At 42.3% G+C, this 23,233-nt stretch overlaps 1 protein-coding gene across 3 annotated transcripts in view; it reads right to left on the bottom strand.

The window, feature by feature from the left end:
• Positions 1-10,151: 10,151 nt before the first annotated feature.
• Positions 10,152-23,233, bottom strand: part of fam168a (family with sequence similarity 168 member A) — a 34,409-nt gene continuing 21,327 nt past the window's right edge. For 2 of the 3 annotated variants that reach the window (XM_042063525.1, XM_042063526.1), the window contains 6 exons: positions 22,493-22,573; positions 19,756-19,881; positions 17,603-17,748; positions 15,540-15,714; positions 13,853-13,984; positions 10,152-13,696 (listed from right to left, as the gene is read on the bottom strand). In XM_042063525.1, the coding sequence (XP_041919459.1) occupies positions 13,872-13,984; positions 15,540-15,714; positions 17,603-17,748; positions 19,756-19,881; positions 22,493-22,573 (641 nt within the window). In that variant the 3' untranslated portion in view covers positions 10,152-13,696; positions 13,853-13,871. The remainder of the gene's footprint in view (positions 13,697-13,852; positions 13,985-15,539; positions 15,715-17,602; positions 17,749-19,755; positions 19,882-22,492; positions 22,574-23,233) is intronic. The other variant, XM_042063527.1, reaches the window with a different exon arrangement.

Here is a 23,233-nt window from a genome sequence, read left to right as displayed (position 1 = left end):
GCCTTATTCCAAAATGGATTCAATTATTTTTTCCCCTCAAAATTCTACACAGAATACCCCATAATAACAACATGAACTTTAAAAAAAACAAATGTTTGCAAATTTATTAGAAATAAAGAACTACAGCCTTTGCTCAATACTTTGTTGTGGCACCTTTGGCAGATATTACAGCCTTTTGCAATATGAAGCCACAAGCTTGGCATCTTTGGCAAGTTTCGCCCATTCCTCTTTACAGAACCTCTCAAGTTCCATCAGGTTGGATGGGGAGCATCGGTGCACAGCCATTTCAGGTCCCTCTAGAGATGTTCAGTGGGATTCATGTCTGGGCTCTGGCTGGGCCACTCTAGGACATTAACAGAGTTGTCCTGAAGCCACTCCTTCGATATCTTGACTGTGTGCTTAGGGTCATTGTCCTGTTGAAAGATGAACTGTCGCCCAAGTTTGAGGTCAAGAGCGCTCTAGAGCAGGTTTTCTTCCAGGATGTCTCTGTACATTGCTGCATTCATCTTTCCCTCAATTCTGACTAGTCTCCCAGTTCCTGCTGCTGAAAAACATCCCCACACCATGATGCTGCCACCACCATGCTTCATTGTAGGGATGGTATTGGGCAGGTGATACAGTAAGGCGGTGCCTGGTGTCCTCCAAACATAACATTTGGCATTCACGCCAAAGAGTTTCGATCTTTGTCGATCAGACCAGAGAATTTTGTTTCTCATGGTCTGAGAGTCTTTTTGGCAAACTCCATGCAGACTGCCATGTGCCTTTTACTAAGGAGTGTCTTCTGTCTGGCCACTCTACCATACAGGCCTGATTGGTGGAGTGCTGCATTGATAGTCATCCTTGTGGATGGTTCTCCTCTCTCCACAGAGGAACCCTGGAGTTCTGTCAGAATGACCATCGGGTTATTGGTCACCTCCCTAACTAAAGCCCTTCTCCCACGTTCACTCAGTTTAGAGGGACTGCCAGCTCTAGGAAGAGTCCTGGTGGTTCCAAACTTCTTCCATGTACGGATGATGGAGGCCACTGTGCTTATTGGGACCTTTAAAGCAGCAGACATTTTTCTGTACCTTTCCCCAGACCTGTGCCTTGAGACTATCCTGTCTCAGAGGTCTACAGACAATTCCTTTGACTTGTTTTGTGGTCTGACATGCACTGTTAACTGTGGGACCGACAGGTGTGTGCCTTTCCAAATCATGTCCAAATCATTTCCATGTCACGGGGCAGCCGTGGCCTACTGGTTAGCGCTTCGGACTTGTAACCGGAGGCCGGTTCAAACCCCGACCAGTAGGCACGGCTGAAGTGCCCTTGAGCAAGGCACCTAACCCCTCACTGCTCCCCGAGCGCCGCTGTTGTTACAGGCAGCTCACTGCGCCGGGATTAGTGTGTGCTTCACCTCACTGTGTGTTCACTGTGTGCTGCGTGTGTTTCACTAATTCACGGATTGGGATAAATGCAGAGACCAAATTTCCCTCACGGGATCAAAAGAGTATATATACTTTATACAATCAACTAAATTTACCACAGGTGGACTCCAATTAAGCTGTAGAAATATCTCAAGGATGATCAGTGGAAACAGAATGCACCTGAGCTCAATTTTGAGCTTGATTGCAAAGGCTGTGAATACTTAAGTGATTTTTTCGTTTTTTAGGCCCCGTTTACATGTGGCTGGATATTTCCATAAACGGACATTTCACCCTCTCCATTGTTATTGTGCACACCAGTTTTTAGGGAAAAAAATTGTTTACACTAACCCGTGTATATGCCATCAAGAGCATGCCCAACCTGTAGGTGGCAGTGTAATGAGAAGCTCAAGTCCATGTTAGCCAATCAGAATCTCGAAAATAGCAACAACAGCAACAAATCACTTCCTCTTTCTCTTTTAAACTGCAATTGCAAACAGACGAAAAGAGTTTGCAGTTTGCACCAACTCTGAATGCATCCATGATCACCATAGCTAAATAAAAATGTAGGCTAAACATAGGTTGCACTTTTGGCGCAGGTGCAAGTTCTGGTGCATAGGCCTAATGTGACGTTGGCTGCCTAAACCTCCGTTTTTGTCAGTTTACATGCAACTGTTAAACAGTTTTCCAAAATCTCCACTCTGGAGTTTTTTGAAGGAATCGTTTTCAGAGGCGAATTCTCTGTTTGCGTGTAAACAAAGGGCACAAACAAAGGAAAATGTCTCAGTTTTTCAAAATAACCATGTATAAACGGGGCTTTATTTGTAATAAATTTGCAAAAATCCCAAGCAAACTTTTTTAAAGTTGTCATTATGGGGTATTATGTGTAGATCCCACATGATTCCTGTGGGACTGTAAGGGCAACTTTAATGGAACCTCACATTGTTTTTCTCTGTACAGTTGAGTGTCTCCAACCGCAAAGCATTGAAGGTGACATTTCAAGTTTTTCCTGTCTGACTATATTTAACATCACTTCACATCAGCATTAATCGGAGCAGACATGCTCAAGGCCATACCTGTCAACATTTAGCTTCATACACATGTTTCAACACTGCATTTCGGTCGTTGCTTTTACCTTTTACCTTACCATTAGGCTACCTTAGGCTACGCATGCCAGTTATGTGTCCACCAGCTGCCTACCTGCAGCCAGCCTACTTCCAAAACTCCAAAGCTGCTTGCTGTCAGATTTGGTTCCGAGGGCACAAGTTCAGTGTATCAACACTCAATAACAATTTATGTGATGTGTTAATCAATTAAATTCCCAACAATTTCACAACAGCTAGTTCTGGAGTAGGCCATTCAACTAGCCCGCTTGCTTACGACGAGACTCAGGCTGCGCAGTCGGCACCCGCTTCCTTATTTGGGTTTTGGGTTGCCAGGTTTTAGCCTATGACAAAACGGTTGAAATTGAAACTAAGTGATCGTGTATGTGTAGGGTGTATTTCATACACAATCTGGCAACCTGAATAGATCAATGATTTTAAAATCAAGTTTGATGGCCATGCAAATTACGGGAGTTTTCCGGGAGAAAACGGGAGGGTGCTGGGAGATGACCTTGAAATACGGGAGAAACCCGGGAAAAACGGGAGTGTTGACAGGTATGCTCAAGGCCTTTGTTCATTATTTTTTTATCTTTACCAGTTAAGATGCTAAACTGCTGAGCTCTGACACCTTACAGTTTTTTCAAATAGGCTTTCAGCATTGTGTATGGGGCAATAACATGCCATGGCTGAAGAATGCCATGAAGTCTCACCATCTCATGTGGATGAATATCTGTAACCATCCCCCTATATCTCCACTGATGCATTGCTGTCTGAGCTCTACATCTAACTGCATTTTCTCAGTGGAATACAAGTGTGTGACAGTACCCTGTATCATGGGTCATCAACCATGAGGTAGGCATAAGGAGGTCGGACCAGTTGCATTACACAGGACCAGATGCCTTACATAGAGGTTGCATCATCACCAGAGGTGGAAAAAGTACAAAAATATTGTACTCAAGTAAAAGTACCAATACCTTGATGAAATATTACTCAAGTACAAGTTAAAATACCGATCTGAAAATGTACTTAAGTAAAAGTAAAAAGTAGTTCATTTAAAATGTACTTTAAGAAAAAGTTACTTAGTTACTTTTTTGGGGGGGGGGGGGGGGGGTACCAGAACAACCAGTACAACCAGTTTTACCAGAGACTTTCTAATGAGGAGATACAGCACTCAAAAAATCCTCCATAGTAATGCATGGGGTTAGTCAGTTGTCTACAAATATCACAACCCTTCCGTGGCAAAACGTTGACATGTGAATACATTGAGCCAATCATGTGGTGTGTTGTAAAATACATTGAACCAATCATGTGGTGTGCTGTGAAGACATCGTGCCAATCATCTGTTGTGATCTCACTGCTGGAGCAAGATTGGTGTCATCAAGCCTTACGCACACGCATTTCTGCCGAAATAGATGCACGATAAGTGCCCAAAAAGTGTTGCAATATGGCCGCCGAGTGGAGGTACTTGCCTGAAAAGGACTTTGGTCCTAGCTCGAGTTGCTGCAGCCAGCAGCTAAGGCAGCCATGTTCATGCTCCCAGTGTGTAGCGCTGTAGCTGCAGCAACTCGAGCTAGGTAAAACCGATTGTATCAGTTTTGTTCATACCGACTGTACTCGGTGACGTTGAGAAATGGAGATCTATGTGAAAAATCACCGGAGTTCTCCTTTAAGAGCAGTAGTTGATTAAAGTTAGTTGCACTCATCCTTGCGTCGCTTTGCAGTGAACAGTAATCCAGCACAACTGAAAAACCCCTCACAGGCAGCTGAGGCAGGCAGGCCAATGTTGAGTTGCAGAGAGTTTTTTTTATATTTGGAAATGAGCAGAAGGTTCAGCAGATTAAAGGGCATCAAACTGGGGCAGAGAGTGGGAAGTATAGGGCCCCAATGGAGGAGAGGGCCCTTGAAAAGTGTAATACGGGGGGTACAACATTTTCACCAGGCATTTTCAACATTAATAACTCAGGTAATCCACACATAAAAAATCCAAACAACTCCATAAGTAGAGTCATGTGTAATGAAGTGGAATAACACAGGGAAAAAGTATTGAACAAGCTAAGAAAAAGCACTAAGGCAAGGAAATGGAAGGAACGAGCTGGAATCTGTAAGTAGTTAGAGTAGTTATCCTTTCTATCTGTGCAAATTAATATAAGCTTGGTTAGTATATTGATGGGCTATAAAAAGTTTTTTCATTACCAAGGTGTCACACAAGAAACATTTCATGATGGATAAAAGCAAAAAGCTCTCCCAAGACCTTTGCAACCTTATTGTGGCAAAACATATCAATGAAACTGGTTACACAGATGCATTTCAAAACTTCAGAATTTTCAGTAAGCAGCATGGGAGCCATTATCTGCAAGTGGAAGAAACATCAGTGCCATGCAGGATCTCCTCGCAATATTTCTGACCAGGGAGTCAGAAGGATAGTCAATTCCAAGGACCAAGTCAATTCCAAGAGCCAAGGACCACTCGGAGAAAGCTCCAGAAAGACTTGAAGGCAGCCAATTCAATTAAACAGTTCTGGAAGTAACTAAAGATCAGGATTCACAAGAGGGACCCCTGGAATCTGTTTAGAACAATGGGCCAAAATCACACCTGATACTGTGACTAATACGTTTTGTCATACAGGAAATGTCTTGAAGCTGTCTTTACAAAAGGCTTTTCCACAAAGTATTGAAGAAATTTCAGTAGGCACGTTCAATACTTTTTTCCTGTGTCATTCCACTTTAATACACATAACTCTTATGTTTGTTTTTTTTTTATATGTGTGTTAATATAATGTGTGGTGAAAATTTCGAATAGACTCACTGGAAGTTTAAGCTAATTACTGAAAAAAAAAAAAAAAAAAAAATATATATATATATATATATATATATATATATATGTCCACCATATATTTATTTTACCTGAATATTTTAACTTCATAAATGTCAAAATGAATGTCAGACGAAATTTAAAGTTTGACTGACTGGATTTTGTATACAAAACATAGTGAAAACTGTTTAAGGTCACTCTCACTCTCCCTTGCTAAAGAGCTAAAAGGTTTAGTCCGCCTGCACGATTCATAAGGTAGTCTATCTTTTGTTTATTTAGTTGAGCATGCTAGTAGTGGACCGCTAATTGTTGTGCTGCTGGTGCAATGTCTTTCTTCAAGAAAGCCAAGTCAGGTTACTAAAAAGAGACATCAAAATGAGGGGAAACAACTGCTAATAAACTTCTTTCCAAAGAAAGGTGAGCACGAACGTCAAAACACGAAATCCCATGGTGTTTGCTTGAATATCTCCGCTATCATTAGTGCTAAAACGAACTGAGACAACCCATTGAAATAGCGGAAAATACACTTTCATAGGTTAGGCTACACATGTAATCTGATGCATCTGGTGATCCAGCTCCATCTCCATCACTTTCAGAAAGACTGCATGGCTCCAGCTTGATTCATGTCCTGTTGTAGGCTACATGCTGATCATTATCACTAGGCTAGTGGTTTAGGGCACGATTTCTTTTCTCTCCCTTTCTGTTTTCTTTAGTCTTAAAGGAGAATTCCGGTGTGATATTGACCTAAAGTGTATTGAAACATGATACCGAGTGTGAACGTATGTCTCATAGCCCATCTCGGCTTGTCCCCTGCACTCCAAAATCTGGCGCTCCCATTCAGTGGAAATGCATGGATTCCATTTGCTGCTACTGGAAGAAACTGGAATCCATGCATTTCCACTGAATTATTTTTGGAATCTGATCCCTTATCATACCTGTTCATTCTTACTCGTTGCTCGACTTATCGTGACTAAATTCAAGATGGCTGCAAATGCTAAACTTCGTGAAGATACTGTCTGTATAAATCGTCTTGTAAGTAAACTACCAGTGCTTTTTCAAAGCTCTCAATGTCTCGTTTTAAATGTCAGGGCCCTCAGAAGTCTACCAATGAAGTGTGGAGATACATTGAGCCTCGTAAATGGGTGTAAAACAGTGATTTATTTGCATGGCTAGCCCGATGCCGAAGCACCACTATTGAAAAAGCTGTTGGTAGCATCGGCTAACTAGCGCCAGATTTTGGAGTGCAGGGGACAAGCCGAGATGGGCTATGAGACATACGTTCACACTCGGTATCATGTTTCAATACACTTTAGGTCAATATCACACCGGAATTCTCCTTTAACTTTTTTTTTTACTCAAGTAATGGATGGGATTTTTTATGTAGCGAAGTACAATACTTCACTCAAAATGTAATCAAGTAAAATTTAAAATACCGATTTTATAAACTACTTAAAAAATACAATATACACAGAAAAACTATTCAATACAGTAACGTGAGTAAATGTATTTTGTTACTTTCCACCTCTGATCATCACTCATATGCATTGCTATGTGGCTTGAATAAGACATCCTTCAGCATAGTCCTTGAATGAAGAACAATCAAATATTCTCAAGAGTCCATCACACTATTCAAGATGGTGGTCTCTGGAACATCACAATGGCTGTCAGGTCTCCCCAATGCATGCTTACCATGTTTAGTCTGTCTAATTTATTTCAACAGACCTACTAGCCAAATTAGATTGGAGCACCCATGTGCGTGGCTAACTGATTTGGTCTGGAGCCAGAGGAGGCAGGAAACAGGCCTGATAGTCTTTACATGAAGTCATCAGTGGCTATCAGAGGCTGTTTGATGATGAGTACCAATGCATCTAGTCTGAAACTCCTTGATAGGTTTAACTCAGTAATGATAAAGACATGGTATAAAGCAAGTGTTTGTACAGGCAGTCAACTAGTATGACTTGTATAAACTTTACAGGAAGTGACTGACAGAGGTATGTGACTGACTGCTTGTGCAAACACGCAATTTACAGGTTTTGTACAATTACTGAGTTAAACAGGCATATTGGTATCTGAGTTAAACAGGCATAATGATATCTGTAGTTTGCACAGTCCTCATAATGACATATTGAGCCTCCTCAATGTTCCGGAGTTCTCCCTTAAGGCACTTTTTTGTGGGTGATACAGCCCCCTCTACATTAATTGACACTCCTGGTATTTTTTAACAAAAACACATGTGCCACGATTTTTGGCACCCCTGTATCTTATACTTTGTAAAGCCTCCCTTTTCCAATTAAACAGCTTTTAGTCTTCTCCAGTGACCTCTCTTTAGCTTACCCGATCAGTTTAGTATATTTAGGGGCAGCGATGGCCTACTGGTTAGCTCTTCGGACTTGTAACTGGAGGGTAGCCGGTTCGAACCCCGACCAGTAGGAACGGCTGAAGTGCCCTTGAGCAAGGCACCTAACCCCTCACTGCTCCCCGAGCGCCGCTGTAGCAGGCAGCTCACTGCGTCACGATTAGTGTGTGCTTCACCTCACTGTGTGCTGAGTGTGTTTCACTAATTCACAGATTGGGATAAATGCAGAGACCAAATTTCCCTCAGGGGATCAAAAGAGTATATATAGTATGCAGTTACAATCAGGGAACCGAGATAACCATGGCAGAACCTTGATTTTGTTTTCTCTAAGCCATTTCTGTGTTGATCTGGACATATGTTTGGGTTCATTGATCTAATGATCCAACCATGACCCACTTTTAGTGTCTTTGCTGAGACAGACTTTGATTTAAAATTATGTGGTACTTCATGGAGTTCATCGAATTAAAACAGCCCAACAGCATCACAGACGCTCCACCATACTTCTCAGTAGGCATGGACTTCTTTTCAGTATAGTGATCCCTCTATCACGCCAATCCCACCTGCTTTATAGGCTATTTGTTGCCAAAAAAGCTCGGTACAACATCTCACCATAGAACATGATACAGGCCAGGTCCCAATAGCCTTCAGAAACTCCAGCCTTTGTAATACCAAATAAACATTTGTGATTAAATGACAAGACAGGTTCTTCCATGGTGTGCCTCTTAAATATTCTGTAAATGTGGAGGTCACCTCTGAAGCTTTTTGAGACTTGGTCACCCCGAGGTCCTGATTCTTTTCTGTAACTCTCAAACAGATATTCTTGTGGAATGTTTCTGCCTCTCTTACATTCTCCTCACTGTGTGTGGGAGCAAGATAAACACCACTCCTTGTCCAGGCAAGTTTGTTGATTGGAATTTCTTAATTATTGTTTTAGCTGTAAATACGGGTTTTTTTCTTTCATAAACACTACCTGACTTACAGAGGTCTGAAAACTTTCCCAAATAAATTTGAATTGTGTATTCTTTTCTGGAAGACTGATTAGGCCATTTGACCTCTGTGTCACTTTTTATACCTTAGGACGTCATGGAAAAATCTTGAAAGTTCTAGACACTCTGATGAACTTAAATAAATTGAACATAAATTATATAAAAAATGTATTATTATTTATTTTTTCATTCAAGGTTGTTTTTTTCTTAACTGTTTTTTTTATTGTGAGATATGGTATACATAGTTTTTTATTCCCCTTTTCACTCAATTTTACCAGGGGTGCCAATAAATGTGGAGGGCACCTTTAGAAAATCATGGCTAACATTTCTGTTAGAAGTCCTGAAAGACCATGGCATTTGATCGTAAAACACCTGTTGACGAAACCAGTTTATGTTTTTTAGCCGTGACTTACAGTAGTAAGAATATGCTTAGGTAAGACTTTATTCTGTTTGGTGGGTGGTGAAGAGCTGTGTATAGCTGATTGACCAATAACGGATGTCCCCCATCTCAGACAGGGAAGTGAAAAGCTCTAGGTTCACTTTCCTGCAGATGGCAGGAAGCTTGTACCGATTTCAGACATTGCACAATACCAAGGACGTAATTAGAAGCGTCAGAGTTGAAAAGACCATTTTAGTTCACAGGCACCACTGGATTTTTGTAAAGAAAATGCCAAGTAACAACAATATTACATTACGACAGTGTTTTTTTTTTTTTGGGAAAGATTTTAATAGTTATTGAATGTTCTACATCTTACAGTAAATATTATACAATTACAAACTTGGCTTAATTATGTCACAGGGATCACTAACTGATCCTCAAAAAATAAAACAAAAATGAACAAAAACATAAAAAAACAGATTTACACTTCATATCACAAGCCTGACATGGGTCTCCCTGCTCCACAAGACCATTAGCTGATACTGGACATTCTACAGTTCTCAAAACATTGGTGAAAAACATGCCCAGATCTAACCACACATTGTAGGAACATTACCAGAACACAGTGTCAGCTGGGTTACAGTTTTCTTAGGTGGGGGGGAAGTCCCTATAAATGCTCAGGATATATCTTGGAAGACAAGGACTCTTACATTACAATTAGTGTTTCACATTTTTTTTTTTGTCCTACATTTTGAAATCAAAATCTCCTATTAACAATGAACTTACTGTTTCCTTCACAGTAGTGATCTGCCTACAGGTTTCCACCTCAGTTTTGGGATCATCTAAACATACTGTCTGAAAAAAGGTAGGGGCAAGATACATGATGTACACAAAATCCAATGTTGTCATATGTGACATTATGTGAATGTAGTCAAATCAGGTCATCATGATCATGTTCAGGGCACTGTGTTGACCTGTCACCGAAGGAGCCAAACGGTCTGCTTTGCCATGCACCAGACTGGTGCTACTTTAAGCACTGTGTGCTTCCCTCTGATACTAAACAAACATAAGATTATCACACCACTTTTTGTTTTGTGTTGGTTTCAAATTCTATTGTTGTATGATGGGATGTGACATGAGCATATGTCAACGAATGGGGTGAAAGAAGAAAAAAAAGACCTCTCTGGCCAATGTCATGGCAACAGAAAATGCATTTCTATACCTGCATCCCGGTTTCCCTGCCAACAACAATCATCAGCCGACCCATGACTGGCCAAGTTTTCCAGGTTCATAAATGACAACTTGGCTTGTTTATGTCCACTCTGTCACACTGAAATATAAATGACTGAATAAGCTGGAGCGCAGGCCTTTAGGTCTGGCTCAGATGTCTGCATTCAATTTAGGAAATTGCTAATGAGTAAATGGCCCCTGACTCTAATAGATCAGAATAGATTTGGAGCTCAGATCTTCTATGTCTCTTTTTAACTGAATGGAGTTTATATAACTGTGAATAAACATTGTCTTGCTGTAAATATACAGTTAATAATATGAAGTCCCTTACATTTTGAGATAAAGAAGCATGACGGTGCCCCCTCCACTTTTAATTTTACAGGGCTACAGAGATGGCGAGGAAAGACTCTAGTGTATGTGAGAAAGAGAACCCCTTTAGACTTGTGCTCTGAAATGCCCACGGACCGACGCACAGACGCACCACACTTCAGCTCAACCATAAAGATCCTCTATTTAAGAATAATAAACATCAATCATCATTAAACCTTAAATAACACTTATGGTAAAAAGCGCTTAAATCACATGTCAGAATGGACTTCCGCAAATCCTAGGTTATTTCCTCTCAATTTTTTTTTTAAAACCAACCTGTATATTTGTTTTGAAAACTATTTTGTTTTTGTCTTTTTTTCCCTTTACCTCAGCTCTCAGTGTAAAATATATACTGAATGACAACTGCCAAATCCTAGGATGCATCTCTAGAGTTCTGAAATCCACTGTGGATCACCAGTGGATAACCACAGGGGGCCAGAGAATCTATCAAAAACCGCATTGCATTGTTCAAGTCTTAGTGTTACAAATCAATGAGTAGCATAGATACACGAAACACGTTTGAATTCTCCCTCTAATACTGATTTGAGAGGCGAATGCTTTTGTTGTGTCTTGGTTTTGACCACCCCAAATTCCGGGAGAAATGGACGAGAGAGGATGTCAAAGAGTTCAGGCAAAGAGCAACATTGAAATGAAGAATGCTTACACAGGACCTCGACTGGGCTCGAGCTGATGTGCTCGTAAAAGTCCTCACCGCCTTTGCCAGCAGTGAGGCAGCTCAAACCTAAAGAGTAAAAAAAAAAAAAAATCACCTGCAGTGAAATAAATCTGAACAGAATCATTTTAGACCCCGAAACCAAAACAAAAAGAATTGAATTCAATTTCAGAATGCATCGCTGTCGTTGTTCTTAGACTTCTGGAATGCCATTTTCTCTGTACGCAAAGTGCTCCCATTCAGTAGGAATGTTTTTAAAACATTACATACTCCATATAATAGTGCCTCTTTTTTTCACCCTGCTTTGACACACTCTCTCTCCATCCTTCTCTTGTAGCTATAGAGGGAATGTGATTGCTCGGAAAAGATTTTTGACAGCACAACCCAAAGCTGCAATCCAACTTGATGCAACCATGCTTTGCAACAGAGCACAAAGCTGCTCTTTGTGAGGATATATACTGCATTCTTCTGCATGACCCATGCAATGTTACAGACAAATATGGTTCACTTGTACGCCTAGGCTACTCCACTTAGAAACATCACCTTTCTTGAGCTTGAGATATTGAAATAGTGGTTAATTTGCCTTAATGATTAAAAGAATACTTGATGCTGTCCGCTGAGAATTACTTACAAACACGTTATTGTGACTAAAGGGTACCATACTAAAGAGTTGTTCTTTTTTTCCTTAACATTTTGTTAAATAAAATAATGTACCTTGTACCTATGTACTGAATGAACTTATTGTCTTATTTATCATTGTGCAATGCTTCTTCACACATATTGAATAAGGTTATTATGATATGTACTGTACTATAGTCATTTCTGGGTATATTATGGTAGACTACTGGGATATCCTGGAATAGTTCACAGAATTACTATCCTTTGTCTCCCCCCTTCTCTGCTCTTTTTACAAAATATCATTACTGTTCTGGGCCAGTAAGGCAGACTTTATTATTGCATTTAAGAACTGGTTTGATCTCAGACGCTACACATTTCACTCTGTGCAACAAAGCCCACCCATAACCCAGCATCCCACAGAGGAAGTGGGTCAGTGCTGTACCACTGGTCTATTAGCCACAGAGGCAGCGAGGAGAGAGGGAGATGTGGACCCCCCTCAGCACCTCTCCGTGGACCTCTGCTGTAATCTAGTCTTGAGTTCTGTTCTGACCAAACCCATTTTAACCCCCCCCCCCCCCCAATCCACTGTCATCCCTTTAACTCCTTGACGCGTTTTCCGTTTTCCTGAATGTTCTCGGTTACAACCTGACCCCCATTTATGTCCTCGCAGGGCTTGGCACTCATTTTAGATTCACTATTTTTGATTATTAGATTGAAATCAGACCTGAAAGTCCAGTTAAGTGCCACACACACACACGCACGCACACACACACACACACACACAGATATTCACACACACACGCACACACTCACACAGAGATCCTGCTTAATGTTCAACCCTTGAACCCACTGCACACCCATACACATGAGTATGTTATGTGTGATGTGTGTGTAGCAAGAGTGAGAGTGGGGGGCCGTGTGTGTTTTTGTCATGAATGTGCCTACGTGCAATTTGCGTGCGTGGCATGAGCACACACATGCACACACCTATTATAAATATATATACGCGTTATAATTTAGAAGCTGACTAATAAACAAACTGGCTTACTCAAAAAATGCTCTCTACTCGGTGTAAACTAAGTATTCCGATACCTAATGAAATTGAAAACCACGTTTTGCACTGCCAGACAGCGAATATATTCAATACAAATCTACCTAATAAACAGCTACAAGCTGGAAGACACCCTTGTTATCAGTACTGGAGGATGAACAGAAATCTGAGGGGAAACAAAAACTTCATGAAAATAAAAACGGGTTTAAAATAAAAACACCTTAACCTTTCCCAGACCATTCTGAGAGAGAATAAGGAAAACAAAACTGAAAAAAAAAAAAAAAAAAAACTGTGCTAATATCTAAAAGTTAGAAAATTTGGCAGCATAAGTTCATGATTATGATGATAACCATAATGGTGACGACATTGCGCGTCTTAGCACACACCTACACACAAGCGTCATTACGGAACATAAACAGATCACTTAAGAGATGTGGTTGGTCAAAATCATTCTGGAGTTTCTCTGGAAATAATGATCAAGATTGTAAAAAAACTGCAACAACTGATAGGCAAAACAAAAGAAAAAAATGTTCAGAAACAAAACTTTAAATAAAAAAATAAAATAAAAAAGCAGCTTTTACAAAAACACTCAAGAATGCATAAAGTGACCCTTGCACTTTTTTTTCTTTTGTTCTTGCAAACAGACGTGGCGTTTCCATGGTGATCACAGAGCGCCCATGTAAGACTTGAGTAGTTGCATACGATGTTTGGACTCCAGATCTGCAATGCAAAGATGGCAGGGAATCAAACGCAGCCAGTCTCATTTCACACTTTCCCCAGCTTGGGTAATGAGTAACTGGCTCTGTGAACTGAAGGTGTCTGTGTGTGTGTGTGTGTGTGTGTGTGTGCGCGTGCATGCGTTTGTAACACCCTTACATGATAGGGTAGATGAGCTCTACCAGTGAGGTGGCACATAGCTGTACCCAGGGGTTCCTTGGGGCCTGTATGTTGGCACGGTGACGGGATGAGCTCCTATAGGGGTATGCTGAGGAGTGGTCAGCAGAGTACCTGGAGGGGGGAGCAGATGACTATCAACACCTCATACAGGATCCATAACAACTGACACATCATAGGGTTACAGACATGTTACAGACAGTGAAATCAGTACGCAGTATACTGTTTGGGCCGAAATCTCCCATTCGTGTGTAAGCCCTTTTTATACGCTTCTAGTTACGCACTTTTCAGTTACACGCATTCTCCCATTCCCGCATCTGTCACAACGACAGCACGCAGGTTCGAAATCAAGGCGGTCTTACAGAGGCGTGATTTATTTAAAATAGAACCAAACTGATCCACCACCTTGTTAATTTAGGTTGATTTGAAAACGTGGAACGTGGACATTCTCATTGACCTTCTGAATGCCATTTAAATCCAGTAAGAACACAAACCAGTCTTTGATTTCGAAAAAGTAAGCAAGGTGAACTGAATAGCTAACGGCCTACATGGTGTGTTATCACATGCCTAACATGCCTAACAAAGAATTGACTTTCACTTTTGTTCTGAGGTACATTATGTTTATTAAGAGTCAAGACATGTTTGAGGTGTGTAAATTCATAATTTAAAACTCACTGTTGAGAAAGAAAGTTTCAATGGCAGCTGCTCCTCAAAATATTAATTTATCTATGCTAACTGACACCTGCAGTTTCGAATACAGTAGAGAGACTGGCATAACAATACCAGCCACCATTACAAACGAACCAGAGACAGGAGAATATAAACAACGCTGCTAGACAATAGTGCAGGCGTCTGTGCAAGTGTATGGATGACTTCGGTCAAGTTGGAAAGAAATGGACAGATTCAAACAAAGTAGGCTATGGGATGATGACATCACGTCTTCAGGATGACTTCAAGTCGCTCCGATATCCAAATGGGGTGATTATAACAGGGTTTTCTCTATTTAACAATTTAGCATCATTAATAAGGTAATGACACTAATGGAGGAAAACATGAAGCTGTATCAGCGTATTAAGCACCACATTTGATACATGTATTTAGAACTAGGCCTACTGGTGACATCGAGCAATATGCTGTTTCACCTTGTAGTGGCGCTCAACTTTAATACAGCCCTCAGATGCGCTTAGTTGGAAAGGTGCTTAAGTCAGTGGCAGAATGTGTGCAAGAGTTGTATACATAAGAAACATCCGGATTTTGGAGTAGCTCCACCCAACTGGCTTCATAGCACGTAAAAGACAGACTTAGGGTAGAAGGGTAGAATGCGCAGGCTGAAAAGGGTAGAATGCGCAGGCTGAAAAGCGCTTAGTTGCTTAGACGCTTAGTTGCGTGCTTTTTCTGATTTACGCACCCTTACGCACATGGGAGAATTTCCCCCTATGTTAATACCGTATGTATTTCTTTTGCGTCCATATGTGTGCCCATTTGGGTAATTGTGTGTCTAAATATAAGTGAGTGTATCTGTGTGATACACTGCACCCGTGTGTGTGCCTCAGATTAAAAGATTGTGTCTTTGTGTAATATGCCCTTTAGTTTGAGGGGCTGTTTTAGCATGTACATGCGTTAATGTTCCAGACTGTGTTTGTGTGCATAGGCTTTGGTGAGAACTCACCTGCTGACATGGCCATGGTGGTGCCGGCCACCATGCCCATGGCCACGCCGTTGGAGCGCGGGGCAGGAACTGGCGCAGGGTAGATGGCAGAGGGGATGCTGTTGGGCTGCACCACCGTGGTGTGGTGGATGACGTGCGGCTGGGCCGCATACACAGGCTGTGTGTAGTAAGCACCCTGCATAGACAGATACTGTGTCTCAGCAAATGGCAATGAAAAACAAATTAATTAACCGCACACATGGCAGAAAAAGGCATGACACTTGAAACAAAAGATAATTTGCAGCGAATGCATTTCACATATCTCTTAACCATTCATTCAGGGCATCACACACGCTTTTTAGCCCAGTGAGAGACCAATTTCCACCCATTTCCTTTGATCACCTAATAATCTATACCACAGTGGACCAAAACACACCTAATGACCTATGGAAATGGGCTTCACTATTGGCCCATTTAGTGCCTGCTTCCATGGATATCAAATGACCATTAATTTGTCCAAATATGGATCAAATGTAGAAAGTGGTATCTGGTGCATCTGTCTGCACCAGCAGATGAGTGCAATATCACTTCCATTTCTGCTCATTCAACACACCCATCCTACATTCACTACAAGCCATATGTATAGGGTCAGCAAGCTGTACAACACACTACATTTGTACACTACAGGTGAGAAGGGGATTCCCCTTTCAATATTGCTATCAGAAACTGAAAAGACAACTGACATGAAATAAACTACAACACATTGAAATAAAAAAATAATCATTTGGAGATGACTATGCCTGTGTAACTAGTTTAGATGTCTACTATGTTTTCTTAATGTTCCTGTTCTGTGAATAGTGAATATTTTGATGTTTGTACCAAATCCTTTGTTATGTTTTGTATTGTATGTCAACCTTCCTAGAGTGGACAGGATAAGGAATAGGTAAGTTTGATAACAAGAACCTGAATTCGAATATAGGATTTAAAAATGTGAACACATATTATGAATTGCAGTAATGACCAAGTAATAATCTATTGGGCTAAATAAAAACTCTGACGCATTGGCAATATATTGGATATGGACTTCCTCTGTGGAATTTGTCATCAAATTAATCCTCATCATTTGAGAAGCCATGATGGCTCTAGAGCCCTTGGCTAACAGTATTTTCACAATGGCTCAACAGGATTGGCCGATCCATTTGTCAAACCAGCTGTGATGATTAGATCAGAAGTGAGTGAGCAGAGAGTTTTTGCTCAAAGCAAGAGGGAGATTCCGTCTTTAAAACAAACAGATTAGCACTAGTATTCTTTTGAGATGCAAGTATGCGTGTAAGCATCCATGTTGCGCAAACGCAGACTTTCTAGAGTACACTTAAGCCCTTAAATTGGCATTACAACCACCGAGAAGGTTGTTTTCATTTCTCAGTACAGGATTACGCAAAAAATGGCTGGACTGATTTTCATGCAACTTGGTGGAAAGGTGTCGCATGGGCCAGGGACGAACCCATTAAATGTTGGAGTGGAACCAACACACCAGGCAGCTCCATGGATTTACAGCTCATGGCATTCTGCCCTGACAGAGGACTGCACTCTTTCACTGCTCCTATCATCTGCAAAAGCAATAGCGAAGCTCACTTGGTTGAAGTCAGCATACATTTAAAATGAATCAATGATCAATGCAAATAAGATTTAAGGACACTTGGCTTGGTCTTTTTTTCATGTACAAGTTACAAATCGGATTCCAAGTTTACTGGTATAGGTGGCTCACCCTTTAATGCTCATCTCCTCTTGGTAAGGACAGGGACTCTTTAACTTAAAGTTGCAACTTAAACTAACATAGTTTATCCATAAGTTTATCCCATAATTTATCTGCAGCAGGTCTATTAGTTCACATTGTTATTCCATGCTTATATGAAATATTGATGTCTGCCACTTGGTGCCTCTAGTGGCAGTGGATGACAGTGTGTGTGTGTGTGTACTGTGATAAAAGTCCAAATGGTGCAATATGTATGATATGTCCACTACAATCATATTCGTTTTCATCCACATATCCATCCTTCACAGTGCAGGAGAGGGTAACGTACCTGAGCATAGAGGTTCTGCTGGGGGAAGGCACTTCTGATGGGGTACATGGCGGCTTGGGCATAGGGGTTGGGGGATGGGGAGTAAGGTGGGGGGGCTCCATTGGTCTGGGTGGGGGGCACTTTGTATGGCGTCCCGGCGGTGTATCCTGTCGCGAGAAAGAAGAGACAAGAGTGAGTTCATGCGGCGGATGCCGAGGGACTAAGGACAGGAGATAAGAGGGGTCACAGTGGTCAAGCGATGTACGATGGGTTGGATGAGGGTTGTCTGGCATCCTATGCTTCCCCTCAGTGGTGAGCCATGCAAGTCAATGTCTGAATCGGAATCTGACTAGCGCTGTCTGCACTGTCATTCAGCAGCTGGGATACTGCCAGGGCAGTCTCACCGCCTAAATATAGCTGCATCATTTGGGACAGACTCATTCTGTTAGCCCTATTATCTAAGTGCCATTTTTGTGTCTTTCATAACCGAGTGTTATTTTAAACATACAGCCAGCACTCTGAGGTCACAGGCGCACAAACTCTCTCTCACACACACATACACACACACACACAATACAGAGCATCAGCTCTATTTAATATCAATATCATGCTGCCAACAAAAGTCTAACCATCATGCAAACGCCACTCAAAGTAACAATGAAAGTCAATGAAACAACACACCAGTTTATTGAATGACAGACAACTGATCAAATCACACACACAAACAGCCACAACAAAGAAAAAAGCAAAAAAAAAACATTTAGGCTACAGCATGACCTTAAAGGACAACTCTGGTAGAAGACCAACCTGGGCCTATTTTTTTTGGATGATAACAAGTGTTTTTGTTGGGGACCAAGACAACATTAATTGGAGTTTTGCTATGAGAAATCCATAAAGTCCATAAAAAATGCTGCACAAACTACTGTTAATGAGCCTTGGCAGTGGCGATTTACTTTGACACAGTCAGCTTGCACCCAAGGCTATTGCTATATTCTATTTCACTGCAAATGCATATTCCAGTCTTACTCACAACTACTCTGATTCCCAACAAACGTTTACTTTTGTTATCCTAAAATAGACTCTAGGCTGTTCTTAGACCGGAATTGTCCTTTAATGAGGTTTTAGTCACAACAAAGAATGTACTTTATGAATCAGGTCAGAGAAAAAAAAAAACATTCATGAAATCAGTTCCCACAAACACAGTCCACAAATCAAGAGATGCCACTTCCTGAGAGCCCCTATGTTCGCGATCAATGCATCTCTGTTATGCCGCGTGTAATGTCATTAAATCGCACTGGTGACCTTTCTGTGGCCTTTTCAAGTGTTCCCAGAGGGACCTTTGATGCCTGTGGGCTGCTGTCTCTGTATACCACTAGACCTGATTGAACTGAGAGCTTTGATAAGTTTACAGTCTGAGTCAATTCCGACACTGCTAAGATCTTTGTCACTGACACAAGACAGGACATGGCATTTAATGGATGCTCCCCCCTGAGTCTTGCAGTGATAACAGCAGGTTTCGGCGGCTGATATTATCCTCAGAGGAGTAGGATATTAGCTTTGCTGAATAGCCAGTAGCACCCTATTCTAAGGGCTCCCCAAGCAATGTGTACATTACTATCTTGTACTGGGTTGAGTGCATTCATACATCTGTTGGGAAGAGTGCAGTGTGGCCAGGCATGGCCACTGGGCTTGAGGCTTTATTTCAGGCTATGTTACATCTGAACCGCTAAATCCCCCTTAGCTGTTCCATTCCCTGAAGTGCATGGGTGTGGGTGTGTATGAGAGCAAAGAAAAAAGAATGTTACTGGAGCAAGCAGTGTGATATGTGATGAAGTGTATTAGCACTGCATGCTATGGTTGAGGCCTGTTACTAGCTTTGAGGTGTTCACACAGTATGTGTGTTTGTAGGTGTAGTTGTGATTATATAACTACAGAAATATGATCAAAGGTGTGTGTATACAACTAACACCACACTGAATTCTCTAAACTTGATGGAGCATCCTGACATATCAAGATATGCTATGATCTACATGTATGAAATAACAAATGATGTGCAAATGTGTTTTTATGGCAGATGTGTATGCCTGCAAGCATGTGTGTGTGTGTGTGTGTGCGTGTGATGGTAGTGCCTTGTGTTCAGGAACAGTTATGTAGTAGATAGGGATCATATTTACTGAATGCTGCAGACGAGGCCTGGTACTGCCTGCTCTCAGAGCCCGCGTCCACGGCCAGGTCATAGGAGCCGTCAGTGGCCCCGGGGCCAGAGGGATTCTGGGGCCAGCTCTGCTTCACCAGCAGCACTGTCCCAACACACACAACAGAACAAGGGCGGGAGGGTTATACACACAGCACAGCAAGGCACGCCAGAGCTTCTGCCTCCTCTCCTCTTTTCTAATGTCATCTCCACTTCTTTCTTTTCCTCCATTCCTTTTCCTCTTGTCATCACTACTTGGGCCCTCCCCTGCCCCCCACCTCTCTGTGGTGATGCCTCCTTCTTCTCTAAGCTGAGATGTTAAGTGGTAACTGCGCAGTGCATGCATTCATTCGTTGCTTATGGCTGATGTGAGCAGTGCAACTACCAGGTCTGCCACCAGAGGGAGCCCCTGAACCATCACAGTCTGCTTCGTGAGACAAAAAAAAAGAAAAGAAAAACCGCAAACACGCGAGAAGAAAGGAACAAAGCGTCCAGGCTGTTTCTGTGCTCCCCGCTCTCTCAGAGGATGAACTATGCCATAACAGCCTATGAGTCAGTCAAATAACTAAAGCATAGCTTGTGTGCACAATTGGCAGTTTTTCCCAGAGCTACTCGCACACATACACAACAGCCTCATATTTTTCCTTCACTTTACATTTATATATTGTATGGTAATTACACAACATTTACATTAAGAAATTCATACCATTTACTGAAAGTGATCTGAAGTCATCTATTGACATTCTTGTCAATATACCATAAAACTATTTATAACCTTACAGAATAACTGATCATCATTCCCTTCATTAGAGCGGAAAGACTATATCTCAGATTAAACAAAGCCTATTAAGGAGTTCTACTGGTCTATGGATGAGTGGACAATGAGAGAATTCAGATAACTATCCCTTTAAAAAATTCTGACCACGTTAGCCGCACGTCATCAAGCACCTCCTTCACGCATCAGTACCACAGCAGAGAACTGCGCTCAGAATCCACTGACTGCCAACACAACTATGCTAGCAAGGGAGCCATCATTAGCAATAAATCTACAATAGATGAGAACAGAACGCCACTTCCTCCATTTTCTCCTTTACGTTGCGGCCATCGCTTCTTCGTACTGCATGTGTCCCTGTGATGAATGCTGACTGACAGCGGTGATACAGGCCATCTGCTCTGGCCTGCATGCAACTCAGCTGGCTCATAATCTCCAGTTAATAAAAACGGCTTAACATTTTTTCCCTGCTTCCCATTTCAACATCTGCCAATGAAGGCTTTCAGGTCTGCAAAATAGACTTTACTGGATCAACAGAGCCATAAAAACGGCTAACATTTAAGGGAGAAGCAATGCAACACACATGGTAAAGAGAGGATTGTTTGTGTGTTTATCTATGCATTGGATGAGTGTGTCTACCTTCAGCTCTGTCCATCTGGGTGATGCTGGCAGCAGGCATCCTACCTACCTGCCCATCGTACTGAGCTATGTGTTGTCCCACTTCAGTTCTGTATCCATTTCAGCTGCCCTTTGATGTTGCTCTTAAACTAAGGTGGTACTGACAGCAGTAGCATTCACAGCAGCTGACTGGACATGATTTTGTGATGAGTACTTCCTTACCGCTATTACTGATAATGAAAGAGCTGAATGCCCCACTATGTGTAGATCATCCTCACCACTCTCACCATGTTCTTGCTCTAGGTGAGATTTTACTTTATTTGTTTTCGCATTAAAATATTACTCACTGGCAAGTGCTTAGTGAGGAAATACAACTGAAGTTGAAACTAAGCTTCTCACTCAGACAGCGCTCCAGCAGCTTGTCTGCAACCCTGAGGTCCAGGATGGACAGTTGCGGGTCCATCTGTTTGGCTGGCTGAGACCAGGCGTGTTTACGGTGCTGCGGCCAGCTGCCCTGCTGCTACAGACACACACTCCAGACGCCTTAGTGTGACCCAGCGGTGCTGTCCGGCTCTTTGCTTGAACTCGCTCAGCCCTCAGACTTACTGAGTGGAGAAAGGGCTGTTTACAAACACCAATCTACTATCAGGGAGCGCTGCTGAACATCACTGGCTTGTGTTTGTATTCTCAAATCTGGCACTTTACCGGCTAACTTTGTGGCATTATTTCCAAGCAGAGCTGTGGAGATTCTCCTGATCAAACAGGTCAGTGTTTACACAGCAGTCATGACAGGTCAGAGGCTCTGATCCACTCCACTGTCCTCAGTTCCAGCGGCACCTGAGGTAGCTGCACAAGAGCTCTTCCTGCAGTGCATGAGTGCTATGAACACAGTCAGAGCATGCTCAGTCATTTAGCACTATCATCAGACCATCTGTACTTCATATTAGCCACCACTGTGCTGACCATTTTTACAAACAGAACACCTCATTTGCTGTCATTGGGATAAGTTCTTTGGATGACCCTGGCATATAAGCAATAGTGTATGTTTATGTATATATGTGTGTGTTGGAGTGTGTGTGTGGGCGTGTGTGCGTGTGTGCATGAGTGTGGTCTTACCTTGTTAATGTTATGGATGCCAGCTGGCTCGGGAATGAGTATATATTTGAAGCCAGTTTTGCACTGTGTTGTCTGGAAGCTATGTATACATTTATATGAAATGTTATATATATGACATGCAGGTGTGTGTGTGTGTGTGTGTGTGTGTGTGTGTGTGTGTGTGTGTGTGTGTGCGTGTGATGTGTTTGTGCATGTGTGTGTGCGCTCTTACCTGGTGGATACCCTGGACTCCCTGTCTGGTAGAGGTTAGGTGTGTAGGTAGGGGCTGTGGTGGGGTAGCCTGATGGGTATCCTGGAAACAGAAACAGAAATGTTTCAAAACTAGCCACACAAAAAAGTGTGTTTGCACGGAGTGGGTGTACTGCACCCTCCATAGCTACACGATCCCTTTCAAAGCCGGCCATCTTGTGTGCATCTGTGCGCCCGTACGTTTTTTTTTTTTTATCCTGACAACCTGCCAAGTCACTCTTCATCTGAGTTGGCGCTTACTTTTGGCCGCTCAAATTCCCAGCTCAAATAAAGCCAGTCACGGCGCCCTGTTTGTCCTCATTCCGTCATCAGGCGGCGCTGTGAGTGGAGCCGGGGGTCCGTGGGGGCTGGCGGACGGGCCGAGCGTGGAGTGGAGCGTGGCGAAGCCGGACAGGCCCAGATGGCGCTCATTACAAATCGTCTGTCCGCGTACGACGCGCTCGACTGACTCCGCCGACACCTCCCCCTTTTGGCGAGCGCAGCCGCAGAGCGTTTGTGTGCGTGTGTGTGAACTGGATGGCGGAAACCTCCACAAAGCATTCCCCTTCAGATGATTATGGGGGCCTGTTCTGAAGGTTTCAAACACCTCCCTGAAATTGAAATGATGCCATGTGGTCTCTCTCTCTGAGCTGAATGAACAGCTGGTCTCTCAGCACTGGGGCACTGGAGCGCATCATAGACAGATCGAGGCCTGTCAGCACAC

This window comes from Alosa sapidissima, chromosome 15 (genome assembly GCF_018492685.1).
Source record: "Alosa sapidissima isolate fAloSap1 chromosome 15, fAloSap1.pri, whole genome shotgun sequence".
NCBI classification, from domain to species: domain Eukaryota; kingdom Metazoa; phylum Chordata; class Actinopteri; order Clupeiformes; family Clupeidae; genus Alosa; species Alosa sapidissima.
Note: the sequence above shows the minus strand (reverse complement) of the source record. Positions and strands in the feature narration are given on the sequence as shown.